Source organism: Eubalaena glacialis, chromosome 19 (genome assembly GCF_028564815.1).
Source record: "Eubalaena glacialis isolate mEubGla1 chromosome 19, mEubGla1.1.hap2.+ XY, whole genome shotgun sequence".
NCBI lineage: Eukaryota > Metazoa > Chordata > Mammalia > Artiodactyla > Balaenidae > Eubalaena > Eubalaena glacialis.
In genome coordinates, this window is record NC_083734.1 from 26,564,701 (window position 1) to 26,578,888 (window position 14,188).

At 47.1% G+C, this 14,188-nt stretch overlaps 1 protein-coding gene and 1 non-coding gene across 6 annotated transcripts in view; both read left to right on the forward strand.

Moving 5' to 3' along the window:
- TEX14 (testis expressed 14, intercellular bridge forming factor) overlaps positions 1-14,188 on the forward strand; it is a 174,196-nt gene that overhangs the window by 116,428 nt on the left and 43,580 nt on the right. For 2 of the 5 annotated variants that reach the window (XM_061176381.1, XM_061176382.1), the window contains exons 1-9: positions 1,092-1,154; positions 1,331-1,445; positions 5,362-5,527; positions 6,323-6,459; positions 8,266-8,347; positions 8,936-9,066; positions 10,178-10,291; positions 11,516-11,639; positions 12,755-12,933. In XM_061176381.1, the coding sequence (XP_061032364.1) occupies positions 6,323-6,459; positions 8,266-8,347; positions 8,936-9,066; positions 10,178-10,291; positions 11,516-11,639; positions 12,755-12,933 (767 nt within the window). In that variant the 5' untranslated portion in view covers positions 1,092-1,154; positions 1,331-1,445; positions 5,362-5,527. Of the gene's footprint in view, positions 1-1,091; positions 1,155-1,330; positions 1,446-5,361; positions 5,528-6,322; positions 6,460-8,265; positions 8,348-8,935; positions 9,067-10,177; positions 10,292-11,515; positions 11,640-12,754; positions 12,934-14,188 lie in introns of those variants that run through there. The other 3 variants (XM_061176380.1, XM_061176379.1, XM_061176383.1) reach the window with 2 other exon arrangements.
- LOC133081020 (small nucleolar RNA U3) lies at positions 405-619 on the forward strand. Its single transcript, XR_009698696.1, has one exon. It is a non-coding gene; the product is annotated as a small nucleolar RNA U3 (small nucleolar RNA).

The following is a 14,188-nucleotide window of genomic DNA, read 5'->3' on the forward strand; positions in this document are numbered from 1 at the left end:
TTCAGCATCCACTTTGTCTTGTAAGTTTTTCTCGTGAGACATCTCCTCACTTCCAACGCCAGTCTAAAAGGAGGCGAGTCCTCAAGCTGCGGCGCACGTTGTAGTCGTCAGCGTTTTACGTAATCCTGATGCTGCGGAACTGCCGCGCGAAACGGGGCGGGGTTGGAAATAACTGGCGTGTGATTGGCTGTTTAAAAACTGTATGTTAATTAAAATGACAACTTGAAATGTCTTCTGAAACGCAGAAGGGTTCAAAACCTTTGTCGGGCTTCGGTATTGGAAAGATTATTCAGACAACATATTCCAGTGTACGTTTCAAAAAGAATAGTGGTGTAAGAAAAAGTAACCATCAGTGAAATATGTGTGCATTTCCTACACCTCGGAAAAACAGAGACGATTGTGTTAAGACTATACTTTCAGGGATCATTTCTATAGTTTGTTACTAGAGAAGTTTCTCTGAACGTGTAGAGCACCCGAACCCACGAGGAGGAGATGCAGTGTTCTCTCCTGAGCGTGAAGCTGGCTCTTGGTGTTGCTTTTGCAGCTGCCTTTTGCCGTTGATGATCGTTCTTCTCTTCGTTTTGAAGAGTGAGAGGGAGATGAATGCAGTCTGAGTGGTTTCGGTTTGAACAATGTGTCATAAAGCTTCTGTTTTTTTTATTTGTTGGTTGAAGTTTTGATAAGTGTTTGAAAGTACGTACGTACATTATTCATCGCGAAGTGAGTAGGGAGATTTTTTTTTTTTGGAATGTTTGTTTTGGTAGTGGGTTGGCAAGTGTTGTTTAGAGTGTTACTGTTCTATCGCAGTTAATAGTAGTTTATATAATTCAGTCAGTAGTGAGTTTGGGTTTTTTTTTAAGTGGTGGGAGTTGGGTTCTCTTCGGTTTTTCGTGCCTTTTTTTTTTTTAAATTGTGCGGTGCATTTTGTGAGGTCTACTGTTGTGCTTAGTTTTGAATTTTTTTTTTAGCAGCTGGATGGTGTGATGATGTTGAGTCTTTTTTGTGTTGCTCTTCATACAGCGTATGATGTAATTAAGTTGTGGTCTGCTGGGGAATTTTAAAACGGAGAACAATTTTAATTCTCTTTTTTTTTTTCGCATGGCAGCGTGTGGTGAAATGTTTTAGCAACATTTTTCTGTATATAGCATTTGAAGGTAAGGATTGTGGTTTATTTTTGATTTGTGATCTTTCATGTTATTTTGGCTACTGAAGGTTTTCATTCTTTTTTTTAAAAAAAGGGAAGCTGCATTAGTAATACATGGGAAGTACTGTAAAAATAAAATTTAATTTTTTGTGTGTGTTTGTGTTTATCTTGGTGTTTGCTTTGCAGGAGTCTATGTCGATGCAGTTAACTCTCTGGGCCAGACAGCGCTTTTCATTGCAGCATTGTTAGGCCTTACGAAATTAGTTGATGTCCTGGTGCATTATGGATCAGATCCAAACCAGTAAGTATAATAACATCACTATCTAGAAAATATGCTCTTAAAATGAATTGAAGTATTTGGAAACTAATTTGATAAGATATTAAAAGAACCTTCACTAATTTATACCAATGAAATACATTTGTATACCTAATATTGAAGCCTGCTTTTGTGTATTTCACTTTTTTCGTCGCGCGACTTGCAGTGTCTTAGTTCCCCACCCAGGGATGGAACCTGGGCCCCCAGCAGTGGAAGCACAGAGGCCTGACCATTGGACCACCAGGAGATTCCCAGAAACATGCTTTTAACTGTAAATAGGGAGTTTTCTAAGCAGTTTTATTTGGCCCTATGAAATAAGTGAACCTTTCTATTCATTTAGTCATTAACAAGTACTGTTTATGTATTTCCACTGCGCATTATAGTTTGTATGATTTGCTTAAGTACTTTAACATACCCCACAACCAAGTTCTTCACCAATTAATATATTTGGCATCACTTTGTCAGGATGACTTTTGTAGTTGTGGTTTAAAAGAATCTGAGTCCAAATTTTAATATGGAACAGCAACACGATGTAACGAATCAACAGCAAGTGAACATTTCTTTTCTTTGTGTAGGACTTTCGCTTTTTCCAGGGCCTTCCCAGGCACTAGCTCACTAGAGCTTTACAACCAACTCCTCAACAGGGAACAGCAGGTATTTTTACAGTTCCCATTGGACAGAACCAGAAACAGATTTCGAGCGTTTATATGATTCCAGCTGATTTTCACAGGAATGCCAGAATATGCACAATCATAAGTCATAAAATAGCTTTCCCATCTTACATAAGGAGGCCGCTTAATTTTTTTTTTTAAATATTGATGTTGAAAGCTTGTTGTTGTTATAAGATTGTTTGCTTAGTGGGAAAAACCTTGGAAGCTTGGAGAAGTATAAAGAAAAAAACCAATCAGCGTGAGAATTCCGAAACCCAGACATAACACAGTGAACATTTTCCTTTGTTTCCTTCCAGAATTTTTCTGGACTCGCATATTTGCAGATATTTGCATATTTGTCTCTACTGTATCAGTGTTTAATGTCAAAACTCAGAAATAAAGGGCTATCTCACTTGATGTTTGCAGATAACAGCTTTGTAGAGAGGCCATATTGGCCCTGCAGTTCCTCAGCAAAAATGCAGCATTTTCTAGTCATCTGCATTTGCATCTGTTTTGTGGAAGTTTAGAGCTAGGTTCTTTAAAGAACAAATCATTCAAACCTTTAATATTCCAGATTAGGGGGCTGATACCCAGAAAGTTTAAATGGCTGGTCCATAATGGTGCATTGTGGTAATGATAGGGTTTGAGACCAGGAGCCCAGCATCTGAAGAACTCAGAAGTTCCCTTTTTAGAAATCCCCATGATGCCAGGGGGAGGTGGGAAAGGACAATATCAAGAGGAAGAATGCAGACCCTGTAGCTTTTTATTTTGTGGTAGGAATGCTTTCATGTGCTTTAAAAATATTTTCCATCAAGGGAAGGGAAATTTCTGGGGGGAAGTTGTATTCCTAAGTGCTCAGTGGAAATGCTGTGATGGCCTGGGCTTATTGAGGTCACAGAGTCAGATGCCTGCAGGACTAAGTGGGGTCAGTGGGTACAGGCTCTGTCTAAGGAGCATCTGTTGCAGCTCGGCAGAAAAGGAAGCCATGGAGGCCAAATCTTCCAAATTTCCAAGAGGCTGGAAATCCCAGTTTTTATTGTGAAATCCCCAAAGTGTTAAATATTGTCCATTACTTTAAATTCTTTTTTTAAACACTATGTGGACCAAATAAAACATGCCTCTGGGTTGCCAAATCAATCTGTGGGCCTCCAGTTTTCAACCTCTAGGATAAATTAATAAAACAATACACATTTTGATATCACTTGGACCTGGATTCCCTTGTAAGGGTTAGTTGGGTATAAAAAACATTATTTCTTTCTTCCTTAGCATTCACAAGAAATGACAGATAATATCTTCTCTCTCCCTACCCAGCTCTCTTACTATTTATGGGAAGAATGATTAGAAAGCTGTAAAACATTATACAAATTTATTTTTAAAGCAAGGAGGATATTACATTTCCCATAGTGCAGTGTGCTGGACTGCTTATCAGACCCAGCAATAAGGGAGAGCTCACAATGAGATATCCCAGTGGTTCCCAGATGCCTGGGTACAGGCCAGCCTCATTGGCACCAGCTGGGGAACTTGTAAAAAGTACACATTCCTGGGCTCCACGCTTGCAGGTTATGATTCAGTCTGCTGTGTAGTCTGAGAATCTGTATTTTTAACAAATATCCCAATGACTTAGTAAGTAAATTATGGTACATCTGTACATTGGAATACTATGCAGCTGTTAAAAAAGAATTGATGTGGCTTGTATGTTCTCATATGGAAATTTCTCCAAGATATACTTTTTTTAAAAAAATTTAGTTATTTATTTATGGCCACATTGGGTCTTCATTGCTGCACGTGGGCTTTCTCTAGTTGTGGCGAGCAGGGGCTGTTCTTTGTTGCATTGCACGGGCTTCTTATTGCGGTGGCTTCTCTTGTTGCAGAGCACGGGCTGTAGGCGCACGGGCTTCAGTAGTTGTGGCATGTGGGCTCAGTAGTTGTGGCTCGCGGGCTCTAGAGCGCAGGCTCAGTAGTTGTGGCGCATGGGCCTAGTTGCTCCATGGCATGTGGGATCTTCTGGACCAGGGCTTGAACCCGTGTCCCCTGCATTGGCAGGCGGATTCTTAACCACTGCGCCACCAGGGAATTCCCTCCAAGATACACTGTTAAATGAAAAAATGTAAATGCCTAACAGTTAATATAGCACGTTCTTTTTCTTTTGGCCACACCATGCGGCTTGTGTGATCTTAGTTCCCCGACCAGGGATTGAACTCAGGCCCTCAGCAGTGAAAGTGCTGAGTCCTAACCACTGGACTGCCAGGGAATTCCTAATATAGCATATTCCTATTCCTACTTGTATATGCTTAGAAAATTTCTGGAAGGATACAAAAACTTGTAACAGTAGTTGCCTCTCGGCAAGAGAACTGTGGGTCTGGAGTTGGGAGACTTTCTTCTTATCTTTATTATCTCCTCCTTTTCCTCCTCCTCCTTTTTCATTTTATTTCTTCTTCTCCTTCCCTTTCTGCTTCCTCCTCCCATTTGTGTTTCTTTTTAAATTAAAGAGAGCAAGCTCTGGGACTTCCCTGGTGGTCCAGTGGTTGACTCCACACTCCGAACTGCAGGGGGTGCGGGGGTTTGATCCCTGGTCAAGGAACTAAGATCCCGCATGCTGCTGGGTGCGGCCAAAAAAAAAAAAAAACCAAAAAGAGCAAGCAAGCTCTGCAGGTGATTCTGACATGCAACCAGGTTAGGAAACCACAGCTACATATCATATCTTTACATCTCACGAAGACTGTCCCTTCATGTCTCAGAGTTTATTGGTTTTGGTTAAATTTTTCTGAGTTGTAGATCCTTGACCAGATTGCTGATGCCAAGGTTTGTGGGCCTCTACCATACAACTTGGGAGGTAGAGACATTCTCACATGAGATGGTCTCTGGTTAGGCTGTGCTTCACCAGCCTGACCACAGGGCACTACAGACGTGAAGAAATTGTTTCAGGGCAGCCAGTATCAGGGGACTGTGGGGAAAGAACAATGGATTTCGAACCAGACCCATACCTGGGTGTGAATCTTGGCTTTGCCCTTTCGTTTCCTCATCTATAAATTGAGAAATAATACTGCCTTGAAGGGTGGAGGTAAACATGGAAAAGGGGGATGTATATAAAGCTTCTGTGAGGCCCCAGATTGGTGTTGTTAGGCCTCACAAATGGTTTGTTACAGTTCTCATCACCGAAAGTTGCCTTTGTAGAAAAGGAGCCCTGTGTTACCCATGGAAGGGGAAGAGTGTTGCCATGGACACTCACTGTACCCCTCCCCTATCTCCAGCCGCTGCTTTGATGGGAGCACTTCTATCCATGCAGCAGCATTTTCAGGCAATCAGTGGATCCTCAGCAAACTGCTGGATGCAGGGGGTGATCTTCGACTCCACGATGAGAAGGGTCGGAACCCTCAGACCTGGGCTCTGGCAGCAGGGAAGGAACGCAGCACCGCAGTAAGTGTGGGCCTGCCCTGCAGGCACACCCAAGGCAGAGCACAGGGCTGGGAGTCAGGTGCCCAGGGGCAGAGGCTGGTCCTGGGGACAGCACAGGACTTGTAGTGGCCTTGCCATTGACATTGGACACACAGGTCTGGGATGAAGCAAGTTAACCAATGTAAACCTTGGGCAAGTCTAGTGAACTTTTCTGGTCATCCGTTCAGTGGAGAGGGAGAACAACTGTAAGTTCGTCTGACCCTTAGCTGGCACTTACCGTGCATCAGACGTTCTGAGTTAAATTAAATGTTCATTTAATCTTTACAACAACCCTCTCAGGTAGGTACTATTATTGTCCCCATTTTACAGATGGGGAAACTGAAGTGCATTGACATTAAGTAACTTGTCTGTAGCCACACGCTGGCAGGCATAATGTGTTTTAACGAGGGCTAAATAATCTAACAAATGTAAAGGGCACGTGGAGGGAAGGGGGAGATGGGCAAAGTCCCTTCCCTCTGGTTCTCCTGCTCATTAGCTGTTGGGCCTTGGGCAAAAGTTAAAATACTCCTCCTGCCTCAGTTTCCGCATCTGTTGAATGAAGGATTTGGAGGTAATTATTGCCAAATGAGCTCCCTGAAAATAGAATCATCTCATTCCATATCTTTAGGAAATCACTTGGGCCCTTCCTTTTCCAGAGATTTCCCTGTGGGGGCTCCTGTCTCCTCAGACCACTCCCCTCAGACCATTCCAATCCCACTGAAGGCCAGGGTGGCCATTAGCCGTGTGGGCATTGACTATCTCTGCCGTGTGTTGCAGATGGTGGAGTTCATGCAGCGCTGTGCCGCGCACATGCAGGCCATCATCCAGGGCTTCTCCTATGACCTCCTGAAGAAGATTGACTCCCCTCAGCAGCTCATCTGTGGCCTGCCCCGGTTTGGGGGCCTCATGCAGGGGTGAGTGCTGCCTCAAGCAGACTGGGATGTTCTGCATCATCCCCGCCTTCCTTGTGGGAGCCCTGCAGCATGGACCACCTCGGTCCCCTCCACATTGGTCCCTTCCAGCAACTGGCCCACCCAAAGGGGTGAGCTTGGAGGGAGAGGATATTGCCACTGAAAACCATCAGTTGTCCCCCCACTTCCAGGAACGTCTGGGGGAAATGAGTTCTGGGCTCCAGTGGGAACCACCCCATGGTTAGCAGGGAAGGAAGGAACTTTTCAGGCCTGGGCTGCCCAGCAGAAAACACTTTCTCAGCAGAGTAGCTGGCTAGCTTTTTTTTTTTGTCATCTCTGAACCATGGAAAACATGTTCCTTTATTGGAACATGCATCCTTTATATCCTAAGGTTGCAAAAGACACAAATGCTTAATTTAAGGTTCCTTGGGCTGTTTTAAGCTGGTGTAAGACTTGCTGCCACCTGGGTGGGCAGCCTCCCCTTGTCCCCATCACAGCTGCGGGAGGTGAACTCCATCCAGGCTTCTCCTCATGCTCAGGAGAGTTATTTTAAGTTCCCTGGGCTTTATTGACTTAGGATTTATGTGTGGAAAATTCTTTCCATTTTGATTTTCTCTGACAGCATCTTTTTCTGTGATCAGGGTGAGTAGACTTGTCACACTCTTCACAGGCTCCCCCATCCCATTCTGTGCACACTGAGTCCTGGTTTTCCTCTCATGACCTGGATGCTTCTCATGCAAGATGAGTTAACGATTCCCTCGAGGACCAGTTACTCCTAACTGCTCTTCTTGCTGCCACTCTTGTCTATCTTGGTTCTTTACTCAGCATCCAGAATGACCTTTTAAAAATGAAAATCGAATTGTGCCACTCACTGCTAAAAACCCTTTTAGGGTCTTCCTCATGGCTATCAGGTTAAACTCCCAAATCCCTCATCTGGCCTTGGAGCCCCTGCTTGGTTCAGCTCTTCCATCTCTCACACCTCCTCTCCTGCCAGCGTTAGGATCTTGGCAGACCAAGTTCCTTCTAACAGGGCCAAAGCCTAGTCCCTGCTGCTGTTTTGTGACCTCAGGCCAGCAGGTTTCCCCTTTCTGGCTACATCTTTCCCATCTGTAAAATGAGAAAGTTGGATAAGGTATGCTTTATGATTCTTTCCAACTTTGACCATCTCTATTCGTTATCTGTTGTACTAATCCCAAACTTAGTGGCTTCAAACAACAATAAATATTTGTATCTCACATAATTTCTGTAGGTCAGGAATGGCTACACCCAACTCAGCCATTCCAATGGGAATGGCTGAGTTGGGTGGCTCTGGCTCAGGGTTTCTCATGAAGATGTGGTCAAGATGCAGCTTGGGCTGCAGTCATCTGGGACTGGAGGATCCAGTTCCAAGGTGGTTCACTTGCATGGCTAGCAAACTGGTGCTGGGTGTCGTGCCTCCCCATTAGGCTGCTGGAGTGTCCTCACAACATGGCAACTGGCCTCCTGTAGAGCAAATGCTGCGAGAGATCAGGGCAGAAGTCCTGGGGGGTTTAGCCTTGGAACTCACACCACTCCATCATTTCTGCAGTATCCCGTTAGGTTAACAGGTCAGCCCTCTCTGACCTGTGTGTGGCTACACAAGGGCACGAATACCAGGAAATGGGAATCACAGCGGCCCTCTCAGAGGCTGACTATTACATCATCTGCGGTTCCACTGTCAAGTACTAAAGACAAAACCAACTACACATTCTGACAGCTTGGTTCAGCGTTGTTCCTCTAGATATGGGTAGTTAATCCTTACTTTTCTTCTCCTCTTTTAAATATTTCTAGAAGCCCTAATGGCTCTCCTAACCGACTGCTTAAAGCTGGAGTCATTTCTGCCCAAAATATCTACAGCTTTGGCTTTGGAAAGGTAAGAGGTTGCTACCAACACCCAATGTTTGCAGGACTAACTGGGGAATCGCCCGGCCCTGGCTCTGGCCCCAGGGCCCACAACTTTGTCCAACTCTTCCTTCCTATGGAAAGTTAAAATACTCCCTCTCCAAAGTGTTTTTTTAATTCTTTACTGCTCTTGCAGGACAAGTACCTCTTAGTGTTCCCGTCCTTACTGAAAAATGATGGAAACCTTGGAGAGTTCTCTTGAATGCCTTTGGGCTAGATTTGGGGAGTTTTAGACAATGATCCTTTAATTCCCAGCGAAGGCCCCAGGCATGTTCTGTGGGTGCCTCAGGAGGCACCTGAGGCCTGGTGCTTCAGGCAGGTATCTGACCTCTTCCCGTGAGCCTCCGGTTCCTCGCTAGCAAAAGGGAAAGAGTATTACAACATTGCAGTGCTTCTTGGAAGATTAAAGATAATAAAAAGAATTATGTCCAGTGCATAGGGGTATTCAGCAAGTTGATAAATAGCAGCTATCTTTATTTTTAGCTGGCTGGTAAAATTCTGGAGGTATTTTACTTCTTTCTCTTTTTCCCCACCATTTGAAGCTGTGCTTTGCTTTCAGTTTTATCTCACAGGGGGCATGCAGCTGGCTTATCTAGGATCTCTTCCAGTAATTGGAGAAAAGGAAGTGATTCAAGCTGACGATGAGCCCGCCTTCTCTTTCTTCAGTGGCCCCTACATGGTCATGACCAAGTAAGTGGAAGCTGGCCAGTGGAGGTAAGATTTAGTCCCACAGGAAGAATGGACTTTGTGTGACTTCCTTGTGTGTGGAGGGTTTCTGCCCAAACACAAGGACACACTGAAAAGCAGATGTCTAGATCAGGATTTCTCAGCCAGGACACCATTGACATTTTCGTTATCCTTTACTGTTGGGGGCTGTCCTGTGCACTGTAGGATGTTTAGGAGTGTCCCTGGTTTCTACCCACTAGATGCCAGTAGCAGCTCTGTTTGCCTCCCCGCAACCCCCTACATTTGTGATTGTGACAACCAAAACGTCTACAGACAAGGCCAAATGGCCCCTTGTTGAGAACAACCGCTCTGAAAGATTACTCATGACAGTGTTTCAACCTTTCTACTCTCTAGAGAATTAGAGGCAGCATAGGGGTGGCTGTCTGGCCTCAGGTCAAAGGGTACTGAAGCCCTGCATGGCTCTCACCAGCCAAATGCAGCAGAGGCAGCAGTAATAGGATTTGGCTGTGATGAAAGTCCCTGGGATGTTCTCAGTCCCCAGAGACCTGCCTACTGCAGGGTCACAGGAGTGGTCCTGGCCAAGGTCTCTTGTCCTCCTTGAACCTGGCTGCCTCTTCCCTGCTTAGAAGTCACACCCTTCTAAAAAGGCCTCTACAGACCCGCAAGGCTCTGTATCCCCTGCAGATATGCTTCTTGTTTTCCTGCCCGTGCCACAGATTTGTTGTCATATCCCCTCTTCTTCTGTCCACTGCTGTGGCCTTTGCCCACGTCATCACTGTCCCTCCCCCAGGCTAGCCTCCTAACTGGCCTCTCATTCTCCAGACCACCCCTGCCCTCCCATTCCCCATGCTGCTGGTACCCTTGTCTTTCTAAAATACAAACCTGATCAAGTCACTCCCTCCCTTAAATCCTTCAGTGACTTCCTGCCACCTGCACTAAGTCCCTGAAGTGCTTTAGGCCCCGGGGGTGGTAGGAGGGAGGACCCAGCAGTGCTGGGGTGGGGGCTTTACAGAGTCTGTATAAACACTACTTCTCTGATCTCTGGCTACAGAGCTCCTCACTGAAGCAATGGCTGCTCATTCCCTTCTGCTCCCACTCTCTCCTGCCCTTGTAGCCTGCTGTGGAACGGGAACAGGGTCACAGTGAAGGAGCTGCATCTTCCCACCCACTCGCACTGCCGCAGGCTGCGGCTGGCTGACTTGTTAATTGCTGAGCAAGAGCACAGCAGGTGAGACGAAAACCCAAGAGCATTTCAGACCCAAGTTCAGGGCTGTGCAGGGCTGTGCCTGAGGGTGGAGACCAGCCCCCTCAGCCTCAGCATTTCCTCGTTGTAGGTTGATTTGACTTCCCAGGGCTGCCAAGAAAGAAAAAGAACTCATGAATAGCCTGAGTGTGGGAATGGTGGTGGTAGGGGCTCAATTCTGTCAGCTGATCAACTCCCCGTAACACAGGTCTCTGAATGCAGCCTTCAGGTCTGGCTGGCTCTTCTGCAGCCCCCGAGGCCCACCTTATTTTGGGCCCTGTGCCCATCAGGTCAGCATGCGCAAGCCTGTCTTCATAGAGCATGGCTCTGCTGGAGACCCACGTGTCTAAGGAACCATGTCTCTCCTTTGAGGACACGCTGATGGGTCTCAGTACCTTAGGTTTCCTGTGGCTCAGGGGTTAATCTTTCAAAGGGGCAGGAAATCCATCCTTGGTTTCATACCAGGGCTGCTGAGGCCTTGGAATAGGCCCTGGCTCATCGAGTTCTCTCCTGAGGAAATCACTCAACTCCTGTAAAGCCAGATCCTTCCTTTTGGGGAAGTCATCCTAAAGGGACTCAAGGAGGCTGGAAGGGCTCATAGACGCAGCATGGATTTTTTTAAAAAAAAATATTTATTTATTTATTGCTGTGTCGGGTCTTGTTGTGGCATGCGGGATCTTCCTTTGCTCAGTAGTTGCAGCACGTGGGCTCAGTTGCTCTGTGGCACGTGGGATCTTAGTTCCCTGACCAGGGATCAAACCCACGTCCCCTGCATTAGAAGGTAGATTCTTAAGCACTAGACCACCAGGGAAGTCCCCACAGCGTGGATTTTGATGTGAGGGTCTATGACCTTGGGCCTGACATCTCCCTGACCTTGGTTTCCTCATTTCTAAAATGAGTGTAACTGTAATGATACCTTTCTTGCAACTGGTTGTTAGGATCAAGTTGATGTATGTAAAGTGCCTTGCTTAGTAGCTCTTAGTGACATTGTCGTTGATGACCCTAAGCCCTCAGGTTCTGATCAGTGAAAGGTCAAGGGTTCCACCAACAGAGACCCCACTCCCACCCCATCCCACTTTCTTGGAAGAACATTCTGTGCAAATAGTATTTGTTTGGAGTGCGTTCAGGGTGCCAAGAAGAAAGGAAAGCGCCCATCTTCCATCATGCCCTCTTCCCTCTGCCTCATCGGAAGCCTCCTTCCCTCTGCAGCAAGCTGCGGCACCCTCACCTGCTACAGCTGATGGCTGTGTGCCTGTCCCAGGGCCTGCAGAAGACTCGCCTCGTGTACGAGCGCGTCGCCGTCGGCACGCTGTTCGCTGTCCTCCATGAACGGGTAAATGGCCGCTTCCCTGGGTTCTTCCCTTGCTCCCCCCAAGCCCCCGCCCCAGCTCTCCCTTCCCTTCCTCCCTCTTCCTTCTCCCCCAGCAGTAGAGTTGAGAAACCTCTTAATTCTTTACTCTGTGGGAGCTATGTAACACACCATTTAAGGCTGATCAGCACGTTGGAGCTAGTGTGATTTTATTATTGTTTGTCTTGCTTTTTTATCAGACATCTAAGAGCTCAGTAGACCCAGAAAACACATAGCCACACTTTTAGCTAACCATAATCAAACAGCCTCTGGTCTTATTTCCCAGTATTTTCACTGGTGCCCTGCAGGACCTTTATATGCAAGTCTTTATCAGTCCCCTCTCCCTTTTCAGACTTCCTGGTGGAGGTGGGGACATATTCCCTGACCCACAGACTCCCTGGGAAACGTGCTTTGGGCTGAGATGTGGCTTCAGAGAGATCCTGAAAGATTTGTTTTTCTTTCTCCATGACTTTGTTCTAAAGACCCTGGGCTGGAGTGAGAAGAGACCCTCCAGGAAGGGCTCTTCCCTGAAATGGCTCGCCATTCCTCTTGCCTGAGCACCTCCTGTTAGTGTCCTAGTTCCCTTTCCTCTCCTTGGGTGAGGGCATTAACTTAAAATGCCACTTCTCTGGGGAGAGACCTGTTATGATTGGGTACTTTGGTGTGAGTGAATTTCTGTCCTCCTAGGATGAACTTTCTAGGTCATCTGACTGTGGTAGGGGATGGATTGTCCTTTACGTGTCTAGGTTCTCCCGCAGCACAGGCTTGGCTGGAGATGGGGAGCAGGGCAGGTGCATTGCTGTTGGTGGCAGGCCCACTCTGTGTGTACCAGGCTTTGAGGACTTTTCTCCTCATTTTTCGCGGTATCAAGCAGCTTGGCTGAGGGAAAGGAACCCAGGTTTGGAGCCAGGGGCCCTGGGTCAGTGGGACCTTAGGCCGGTCACTTAACGTCACTGAGCTTTACGTTCCCCAGCTATAAAATGGGCACACTAGGTGGCTGTCATGAAGATCAATTGAAAAGACTTTGGAAACTACAAAGCATTCTACAGTGTCGGGGGCCGCAGTCCCCTTTGTTCTGGCGGTTGATCTCTTGCTTGCAGCGGGCCCAGTTCCCTGTGCTGCGCATGGAGGTGATCGTGCACCTGCTACTCCAGACCTCCGACGCCCTGAGATACCTGCATTCTCGGGGCTTTATCCACCGTTCCCTCAGCTCCTACGCCATCCACATCGTCTCCACAGGGGAAGCGAGGCTGACCAACCTGGAGTACATGATGGAAAGGTGGGTGTGCACCTCGATCATGACATCCAAACAGGATCTCCCTGGGGGTGCTTTGCTGTAGAGAGAGAATCTGATCTGGGCTTGACTCCTCATTTGTGGGCTGAACTGGCTATCCATGGAGGAAGAGGTTTCCCAATGCCTTGCCCTGTCAGCCAAGGTTAGAGGGACTTTGGGGAAGTTATTTTTGCTCAGGACATTCTCATTTTAATAAACATTTAACAAGCATGAGCACACATTAGCCAGCATGTATAAGTTTTCAAAATTTTCTGTGGCTTCACACAACCGAAGTATTTCTCACTCACATTGCACTCTGGTGTGTGTGTGTGTGTGTGTGTGTGTGTGTGTGTGTGTGTGTTGGGGGTGGTGGTGGTGGCATTCACTATGTTCCACGTTCCTCCCCACTGTGGCTCCACCATCCCCCAGGCCTCAGTCCCCCCACTGTATCCTCTGCATTGCTGGTCAACGAGCAAGAGCAAGCCTGGAGGGACACACGGCGGGGTTTAGGGACTACCTGAAGTGTGTGTATCGTTGCTTCCCACTTTACATTGGCCAGAGCCCAGTCACCTCTTTGCAGGGAGGCTGGGAAATGCACCACAGCTGTGCATCCTGGAAGGAGAGAGAAGGCGATGGGTGCTGGTGAGCGTTACGGTCCTGGTCCAGATGGGTGGGGATCAGTGCTGTGAGAGAAGCAGTGACAAAAAACAACGCCCTTATTCAAGGGTTGGTGGATGGGCTTCACTTCCCATTTGGCAGGAGTCAGAGTCCTCCTGAGAGTTGAGGGCTGGCCCCCATCTCCTGCCCCTAGGTTCTGGGGAGCAGAGGATCTCCCCTGTGCTTCCTTGCTGTCGTCCACGGCTCTGAGCCCTAGGCCCAGGGTTGTTCCTGTGCTGCTGTGAGGCCTCAGCCACGGGCAGACCCATGGCTTAGATCTGCTTACCTCCACTTACCCTGGTCCTCACCTACCACCATCACTGAGGCTGTGTTTCTGAGTCTCTCAGCAGGTCTTTGCTGCTCACATGCTCATAATATACTTCTCTCACTATACGAAAACCTCTACCAGGGCAGGGATTTCTGTTTTATCCGCTGCCATATCTCAGATGCCTAGAATAAGCCTCCACACAGTGGGAGCTCAGCATGTTTTTTAAATGAATGAAGTGGAAAGACTCTCACTTCCTTGACCGCATGAGCCCTTGGTCTCTCTGCCTGGAGAGGGGAGCAGGGACCAGATTGTGCTTGACCTCATGGGCCTTGGCAA